At 41.0% G+C, this 9,885-nt stretch overlaps 2 protein-coding genes across 6 annotated transcripts in view; both read left to right on the top strand.

Annotated features, from left to right (window-relative positions):
- Positions 1–9,885, top strand: part of LOC138023625 (steroid 17-alpha-hydroxylase/17,20 lyase-like) — a 44,387-nt gene that overhangs the window by 15,833 nt on the left and 18,669 nt on the right. For all 5 annotated transcript variants that reach the window (XM_068870657.1, XM_068870658.1, XM_068870660.1 and 2 more), the window contains one exon: positions 8,554–8,860. The gene's annotated coding sequence lies outside the window, so the exon portion shown is untranslated. The remainder of the gene's footprint in view (positions 1–8,553; positions 8,861–9,885) is intronic.
- LOC138023627 (uncharacterized) lies at positions 2,673–4,626 on the top strand. The gene has a single exon (XM_068870668.1). The coding sequence runs from the start codon at positions 3,165–3,167 to the stop codon at positions 4,146–4,148; it is 984 nt and encodes a 327-aa protein (XP_068726769.1). The 5' UTR covers positions 2,673–3,164; the 3' UTR covers positions 4,149–4,626.

The raw sequence follows: 9,885 nt of genomic DNA, 5'->3' as shown, positions 1-9,885 counted from the left end.
TTTGAGATATGGAAACAAATCTTTACCTTCCATTGTTAGGGTAAACCATCATGGCCGCCGTAACGTCACGTGATAAGACTATATCAACTTTCTATTGTCTTGAGGACAGTTTGCACTGTACCATATTCAATGTAACTAGCATGAAAATGTGTGAATAATTTAATATAAAGGGCCACGGCGACCAATACAAGTACTTTTTTTCGCACCAAAAATTAAGAACCCATTTAACAACCTAGACAGCCTGATTTCAAGTTAAGCACCATTTAACATTTGGGAGGTGCGTTGGCCTCATGGTTAGTGCGCTCGACTCCAGTTCAAGTGGTCCGGGTTCGGGGCCCTGGCCGGGTACATTGTGTTGTGCTCTTGGGCAAGACGCTTTACTCTCACGGTGCTTCTCTCCACCAGGTGTATAAATGTGTACCGGCGAATTTTTTGGTGGGGGTAGCCCTGCCCCCTGGTGGGGGGTAGAATCACTTCAGGATGACTTGGGAAAATCTAGATTTTTATACGCAGGGTTTTACTGTATTGTTCTCGCCAATAGAACATAAAACTCATGTCTTCAAGCTAACGTGTAATTTTATTTTTATCGCATGGACGAGAAATATACACAGTAGAGATTGAAAAGCGGGCTTTAATACAAATACTGGGTATTAATTCCATCAAAAAAGGCGGGAATCTTGTCTTCGCTGCTGTATATGACCACTCGTGTTACATACGAAAATACGCCACTCGGTTCCCGAAGTATGTGTCGTGTTGATTCTTCTGCCGTCCACGTAATAAGGTAAATATCCAACGAGGCGCGTAGTGGTATATAGCGTTTACTATAAAAAAGCTACAATTGCTTAGAGGGGCACTTCATGCTAAATTTGTTGTGTCTAGGTCAAAACTAGGTAAAAATCTAAATTAGTGCTTAAGCTCACACGTACCACATAAAACCCATTCGTGTTTAATTTTTGGCGCCTTTTTGAAGACGGACATCGTCTCCAAACTTGAAAAAAACTGGCCAGTTTTTTCAAGTTTCAATCCGTTTCTATCCTCTCCATCCTTGGCTGCAAACAAGAAAGAACAGCTTCAGTTCATTTCAATGGTTATTAGTAACAAAACTACAGCATTATTTTTTGATCTTCGTTGATGCAAAGACGTCTTTTAGTGTTTTGAAGTTTGACTAAAATAGCGTCAGTGATATTGCCCCTTTAAATTGTCTAGCTCAGTGTGGGGGTCGCTCGGTTCGCTCGTTCGTATATAAACCGCGCTTCAAATGCGCATTCATTTCATTCAACGAGTCCTGGGCCCAACAGATTGGCCTGCTCCCAGTTGGTTGCAATGCACCTGTGTCGCGGAAGTCATGAGTCCGAATCTTGTTGGCGCCACCTGAATTTTTCAGGCGCTCGGTTTTTCCCACTCATCTAGCAATATTGTCCAAGAAAAAAAAGATGACATTCACAGGAAAATTTTGTTTACCCTCCATAGCCGTAATTTTGAAGTGAAGTCGTGGCGTCAAAGGAAAAACGCTATTGAAGTTTTGACGTCCTATTCCATGACAACCAATTTTGTGGTCCTAAACAATCAGTTCTGTGGTCAATCAAACAATACGCCGCGGGCGTCGCTTTAAATCCTCCAGAAAAAAGACCTCACGTGCTTGCTAGGTAAAGGTGTGCATTCTAGTGTGACTTGTAATGTTTAAAAAAACGAGCAGCAGGGTTTTATCGGGGTTCAAAAACACGAGGCGTAACCGAGTATTTTTAGACCCGATAAACTGAACACGTGCTGGCAGTATTAGCATACAAGAAAAACAAGTTATGCCATATTGAATACTAACGAGCAGTGTTTTATCAGGAAATAATGCTCATGCACGTGGCATTTTATCGGTGTTTTGATGGGCTGTTAGGTTCATAAATTATGAAGGAGTTTTTGAAGGCCATTTATTCCTTTTCCGATTCACAGGAAAACTATGATAATTATGGTGAGTTTTCTCCTGAACCTCAGCGGTGGGCATCTAAATTTTGAAATTGGAGGGTCATACACGAGCAAGAACGCCTGTAAGGTGTACTTTGAACTAGTCAACTGTCTTTCGAATTAAGAGTTGCTTTTGTGAAGGTGACGTCAGAAACTACTGCAGTAGTCTGGATACCACTTTGCACCTGGCCGATGGGCTGCCGACAATTTTCGCGCCAAAATAAGCCATTTTCTATTTATGACTTATTAACTCTGTTTCTTTTCCAATCACGCTTGCGCGTGGTAAATTGCTAAACGAATCAAACATCAGTAACCGAATACAAAAATTTGGTTTTATCAACGGAGTTGATAATGTAAATTGACCACGGTGGTCAATTTACGTTGTAAATTTACATTATCAGCTCCGTTGATAAACCAAATTTTTGTATACTACTTCCCCACCGACAAAGCACCACAATTTCTTTAGAAACTACCCCCTTCATCGGTAACCGAACACGAGATTCGAGAACTAACTTACGATGTATTATCTAATGATAAACGCTGTTTAGATCTCACCTAACTCAATGAAACATGATAAAAAATGCTCTTATCCTTGGGCTAAAGAAATATATTTGGTCATGCAGGAATAGTAAAAGAAAATACGTAGACCCCAATATGGAAATGTATTTCCAAATACATTCACAACTAATGTAAACTCTTACTTCAAATTGAAGCGACAGTTTTGGATGAATATTATGTTTATTACTTGACAGCCTGCAGAAGTTTTAAAAGCACAAGGTAAATTTGCAAATCATCGTTGTAAATGTCACCGAGACTCTCCTCTATAGCGACGCATTAGTACTAATAGGTCTGTCTAAACCGGACCTAAAATTTGAGTATGCAAATTTCTAAATGCAGGTAAATAGTGAACTACTTTGAGGACAAAAGCGACGTTTAAAGGGCGAACGAAAATTAGGAAAGTTATATTCTAGCGAAAGAAAGCTGTCGGACTCGCACGTTTGTAAGTCTCGTGCCTTAGTGACAATATTAATTTTTGTCTCGTATCGTGAAGGCACAGAACTTCAATCAACTGGACGGACGCTGGACATAAATTGTCAACTTCCAGATGGAAAATACCGCATAATTTAATGGGTTGCGTTTTGTAATATTTTCGTGACTAGAAAATCTACTTTGGTGAGGGAGGAAAACTTTCTCACATAATTTCTCTCATGAGCCTCCACAGAAGTTGTTTTCAAGTTGATCACAGTACAAATGGTTACCTCAATGGCGGTGTTTCCAAGAATTGCGCGAACCATTCGTGTAACGCGCGCGGAAAGTACACAAAGCCTTGTATTCAACAGCCAAAGATAATGTCACCTGCACTGAATGATTCGAGTCCCAGAAGAAACTTCGTTTCCTCATTGTCGATTATTTCGAAAGGCAAAGTCCCTAAGATCGTTGTTTTGCCGAGTATTGATACAGATATTGCGGCGTCTTCGGTGAAATCAGCATCGCATAAGATTCCTGTCGTTATAACTGGGGATAAATCTTCAAGGCGAGCAGCAAAGCGCTTGGAAGGACAGAAACCCCAGACCAAATATATCTCCTGCCTTCACACTTCGCTAAGCACCGAATGGAAGAAGGATAGTCTTGAAAAGGAAGCTTCTTGTGAGGAACATGAAAAGACGGATAGTTTTCAAGAAGGGAATTATAAATTGAGGATGAATACAGCGTATAGTATCTCTTCGACAACTCGAAAAACAGCTCTGCTGTCTTGCAGCGGTGAAAAAGTCGACTATAGCCGGGACTTTCGTCGCAGAGAAGAAGAGAAACGCATCTCTTCAATTCATCAAATTATTAAAAAACCTACTAACATGGACAAGCAAACAGTACGGATACAATATCCCCCTGGCACAGGGAAGAGTTTCACGATAAAAGATACAGCCGTTACCGATACAAAACGAGCGGACCCGAATGCTACAAATACTGTTTCGTCTGTAAGCGAACGGAATGTGCGACGAGGATTTCGCGCTCGTATGCTTCCGAAAACTCGCTTTAGAGTGAAAATTCAAAAATGCCACCACAAGAGTGTAAATATCCCGGATTCGTTTTATTGCAACGGCGACAAGGAAGGAAAAACTGTTGCGAGGTCGAGTAAAAGCGTTTTTGTTCAAAACAAAAGCACACAGCGTTCATTTTCGGTTCAAAGTTGATGTATTCTACGCTTGGCTGAGTTTTAACAATTTCTGTAGCGTGGCTAGGCACAAGTACAGCAAGTAGGAGTTAAAAATGAACAAACTTCCAAGGAATTGTGTTTGCTCGTAAAGGTTGTAATTTTACTTGCAAATTTTGTCCTAAAATTCGAACTTAAAATTTGTGTCCATTAAACAAGATAAAAAAACGCTTTTTGACCTTAAAAACTGACAGGTTTGTTTTTCCAAAGGAAACAGCAAGAGTCAAAGCCGGAGGGGAGCTAGTTCAATTTATGATTAAGATAGTAGCTAGCTGATGAGAGACTAATATTTTGTTTCGTTGGAGCGTTTACTTTCGCTTTGCAGGAATGAATCTTCAAATGGAGATCGTACAAAATAAAACATTCGAACGTCTCCTAACTTAATAACTTCTCGACGAGTGCCTCCAGGAAAAAATCTGCTGTCCTTTTTTTCTCTTAATAAACAGAGGAGAAATCAACCTTGCTTCTGTAAGACTACAAATTTAATCTCGCCTTGGTATTATTTTGTCCACGTTGAAACAGTTCAGACGGGTGCATTTTTCATCACATCTCGATTTCTATATCAATGTGTAATTTCCGTTTGTAAATTTGATCGTTAAACACTGTTTTATTGCTGCATTTCCTGGCAAGATAAATATATCTCCTCGGTGGACTTAAGTACGGCGATTTTTGGGCAAATAAATATCGCTGTTATCTTCATGCAAGAATATCACCCGCTTGAACTTTAATATCCAGACGTCAACTACTGGAAAGGCAATTATAACTTAAAACACTAATGGACCAACACCGTTGAACGTCAGAATTAATGATTAGCATATCATTGCCAGTTCCCCAATCCAACCGTGGGTCCAATATTGGAACGAGTTTCTCACAACTGATTGCATAAACCGTCATGTCTGCTTGTAGTAATAAATGTGGTTGAAAAACACGTGGAAAATTCGTGTCCTTTTTACTTAAGCATATTGCTTGAATTTCAAAAAAAGGTGCCTCAGAGAAGGTTTTATTCGGGGTTTCTTATCAATCGTCGAATTCATTTCCTTTATCTCTAGGTCGCAGAATTTGCGATTCTTTTCTGCCTTGGATCTTAAACGAATTGAATCAATAGAAAATTTTACTAATTGCGAGTCGATTACGTTGTCCAGTTGTTAACGAGAACTTCGTCCAAAAATAGTATTTCCCGTTATTGTAATAATTTCGTTATAACCCCAAGTCGCTCGGAATGGAAAGTGTGTATCAACATTGCAGGAATAAAATTGATATGAACCGTGTGGTTGTTTGGGAAAGAAATTTAATGTTTCGTCGGATTCTCACGTCCTCTACACAACCTCAAATTTCGTCAATTCACGTCGTTAGGGAATTTAAGATCTACGACGGCGACGTCGACGAAAACGTCTTTCGCGATTATTCCATCTCGTTCACGTCGTTCAATGTGGGCGAAGTATCCTAAAAATAAATTGGTACGAGCGGTTTCAGACTGAAAATAGAGAATGAAAGATTCTCTGTTGCATGCTCACGTTGTCGTCAAAACCTAAAATTTAGTGATTTCACGTCGTCGTCATGCAGAGAACCGCAAAAATATGAGCTAAAACACGTGCAGCACGATTATTTATGCTCTTTTAACCAATGATATCATTGTTTTGTGGCGTTTTCGTCGACGTCGTCGTCGTAGATCTTAAGCTCCCTGTTGTCAGGACGAGGACGGCGAAGAAATGTACCAAAATGTAAAACGCACGTGCAGGGCGTGCAGAGCTTTTGTTTTTGCTCATTATACCCATCGTTTTGCGGCGTTCTCTTAGCCGTCGTCGTCGTCGTCGTCGTCGTCCTCATTATTAGGGAGCTTACGAAACGACAACGCCGACGGCAACGACGACGCTTCAAAACAATAGGTTTAATGAGCAAAAACAATGGCTCTGCACCCTCTGCACGTGCGTTTTACATTTTGGTACATTTCTTCGCCTTCATCTCCAAAATGACAACGTGAAATGACCAAATTCAAGGTTCTGTGGAGGACGTTAGTACATGATGATGAATTTTCAGCTCTCTCTCTACGCTTCCAACTCACTCATAGCAGTTTAATTCCTCGACAGTTACTACACATTTTTAACGCGAAACGACATGAAATAGTTTCGTAGTGATATGAATAATGCGAACTTGTATTTTTAAATGAAGTCCTCGTAACCGTCGTCGTCCTCGTTTCGTAAGCTCTCTAATTAGGTTGTCTAAAAATACTATTTCCCGTTATACTATTGTAATAATTTTGCCATTACTGTACTCCAATTCGCTCGGCATGGAAACTGTGTATCAACATTCCAAGAATAAAATAGGTGAGGACGGTGTGGATATCTAGAGAGAAAATTTCAATTTTATCGCCAACGTTCTTACGCCCTCCACATAACTCAAATTTGGTCTATTCACGTCGTTTTCAGGACGAGAACGACAAAGAAATGTACACAAGTGTAAAACACACGCTTTTGTTTTTGCTCGCAAGGCCAATGGTTTCATCGCATTCTCGTGGCCGGCCTCGCCGTTCTTGCTTAAGGTCAACTTTCATCATCATAAGGAAAACTTTCATCATCGTTAAAGCGCCAAAATGACTTTGGAACATCTGCTCTTGTTTGTAATACATTGTGACAGAGTATGTCGATTCTGCGAAAAAGAAAAAAACAGCTGTTTCAATGGTTGAATTTTATAGACGAAATCACACCAGAAATGTGGACATTGAAATGAAACTTTCCATGGTGCTGTTTATTTATTCCGGGAATGAAATTACTATTTTGTCAGTCTTAGATCGTTCAAACGTTCGAGTCGGAAGTAAAAATCTTCAAGTGTGATCATTCAAATTGTTGCTTCCGAGCAGTACTTTCATGTGGTACGGTTTCTTTCGTTGTTCAAGGTGTTTCAAAATTTTTAGTTTGTGGACAAATTGATAACGTTTGACCGTTCAAATGAAAGCTACTGAGTTGTCTTTTTCTGTGGCATTGTTTATTTTGCTGTACGTATAATGTAGCTTTTGAGTCCGTTCTAAACTGTGGCCATTCAACTGAATGAAGGCTACTGAGCAATACCTGTTCTGCGGTGTTGCGGTGTTTCTCAAATTTCACGACTAAATAATCACTGTTGCGTCATGATTATAGAATAACGTCACGCGGGAATTTGGTGTCATAGCAAAACAGTGCTCAGTTTATTTTGTTGTACAAGGTGGCCATTTGAAACTGTGGATGAAATCCTAAAGTAGGACCATTCAAATGAAAGCTACTAAGGAGTTCTTTCCTGTGGTACTATGATGATGATGATAATAATGAACTTTATTTAAGTTTCTGGGCACTGATTAGGGACAGTACATAAATCAAATGAGCTCACAGCAAATCGTATGTTGTCTTTTGCGGAGAGGGGAAAACCGGAGTACTCTGGAAAAAACCTGTCGTAGCAGAGTAGAGAACCAACAAACTCAACCCACATATGACGCCGAGTGGGAATCAAACCCGGGCCACATTGGTGGGAGGCGAGTGCTCTCACCACTGCGCCATCCCTGCGAATGCTACATACAAAAACTCTGATTGTTTGCATTACCTTATCTTCCTGTCGTCTGCGAATCTGCCATGCATAAATCTCAAGTTTTTGCCGAACAGTATCACACAGACCCACCCATCTATTGAAAGTACGTCTTCAATCTCCCAGGAAACAATTTGCAATGTTGCGGCTTTTGGTATTATTTATCAATTGCAAGTGATTTACCTTATATGGATGAAATGGACGGAATGACCTGTGTTTCACCAGTCCTGAAATACGCCGAACACGGAACAAAAACAGTCAATCTGCTTAATATTGTAGTTTACTTTACTTGAGAGAACTTGACTCGCCACGGCGCGAGTTCCATACCGGACTGACCACTTGATTACGTATCGTCAATTTTTACGCGATGCCTATTTGATTTCATATCGTGTTGAAATCTATCCGTTCCAGCCTGCTGAGAGGTGAAGTCATGTTGAAACAAGTGATGGTTCTTCGTTTACATGACACTGTTGGTATGTCATACCGGAAGTGAAATTCTCGTTCCCGGCGGCACAGAAACCGGGGTGAACTCGCGCCGGTGTATGACTCGTTCTGGTATGACATTTTCTGTTGATATCATGTAAATGTCTGCAGAGCCACAAGTGGAAACCGGAGTGAACTCTTTACGGGGCGAAAGTCGTCCCGGTATCATCATGTAAACACCCCCTTGCGATTCACTGACACAACATAAAACACTCGACTCTGAGAACGATTTCCGCTCATGTTGTCGAGACATCGGTCAATGTCACCAACAGCAGTCGTTCTGACGAGTACCCTTAATCGGACGATCTTACTTCATCAAGTAAAAATCTTTGGTCCTTTTCCACACACAGATCATCTAGACTCCAAACTGAGGGAATGGCAAATCAAGCAAAAGTTCAGTTGGTGTGTTCTGTACACAGCGGACAATATCACCACATGGAAACCAACAAAAACACAGACAACCCAAACACTTCAGGCGACCGGCAACTTCGCTGCATTTCCGCTGCATTTCCGGCCGGGTTGGGCAAAACACCGAATGCGAGCCAACGCTACTTCGCGGTCGAATGAAACCACATATATGCAAGAACGTTACCTTGGGAAGGTCGTGGTGGAAAAGAAACCGGATTCTGTTGAAAGGCATCTTCCGTTTATCAAGAGGTATTTAAACAACTCTTTATTCCTTCATGACGTTCATAAATGCTTTATCTTAACCATACTGTTGCTACAAATGCGATAATTAAATTGCCCAATTTTGATGAGTTGAACACGAAGACTCGCTATAGAGTGTGTTCACATGACGTCACGGACGCCATGTTGGAGGAATGAAACAAGGAAAACAGCGGCTTACGAACATATTTTGGGACGACTTTTCCGTCGCCACATTCTTGACGTTTGTAGCCATAAAACAATAAACACTTAATGACTGGTCCCGAGGGAAACAGTTCATTTTGTTTCCCGAGAATCTCAATGTTTCCCCGAGGCGCAGCCGAGGGAAACATTGAGATTCGAGGGAAACAAAATGAACTGTTTCCCGAGGAACAAGTAATTAAGTGATTTGTTATATTGCAAAACAAATGGGTCAAACATTTTGAAAAAAGCGCTCAGATTCCAGCGACAACATCAGGCCACCTTCAACTGCACGCTCTGATCACGTGCAACAGCGGTCAACATTTCGCGGGTAATAGTGAACTGTTCCCCGTTTGACGTCATAGTTTTCGCAATGTTGCCCGCTCATGGCATTTGGCGGTAAACAGTTTCATTGTGAAATGTCATGTGACCATCAACTAGCCAATGAATGGGCGCGCTGTAGCGGGAAAAACTCCAGCTATATAACAATGTCTATTGCTCTTGAAACACTTGCTTTATGCCACGTTTCACACTTTGAAGCACACTTCTCCAGGATAATGCGGATTCAAAGCAGCAAAGAGATATTCTTTTCCTTGAAGAATGTACAAACAGCGCCATTTTGTCAGTTAAGATTACTAGGACCCAGGTCACGTCCGTGACAAAAGGAGGCGGTTGCTAAGCTCCGTCCAAAAAGTGGTCCCAAAAAAATTTTCTGCCAGCGGCCATTATGTGACCTGGTTTGATGGTTTCTTGTGCTTCCATCATAGTGTGTTGAGGTCTTCTTTTGACGTGCTGTGTTTGCAATCACATAAAGGGAGAAACGCAACCGTCATAAA

The sequence above is a fragment of the Montipora capricornis genome, chromosome 11, assembly GCF_036669925.1.
Source record: "Montipora capricornis isolate CH-2021 chromosome 11, ASM3666992v2, whole genome shotgun sequence".
NCBI lineage: Eukaryota > Metazoa > Cnidaria > Anthozoa > Scleractinia > Acroporidae > Montipora > Montipora capricornis.
This window is presented reverse-complemented; position numbering and strand designations above follow the sequence as displayed.

Excerpts from the sequence above, each read along its gene's own strand:
- LOC138023627 (XM_068870668.1), top strand. The coding sequence starts at position 3,165 with ATGAGCCTCCACAGAAGTTGTTTTCAAGTTGATCACAGTACAAATGGT.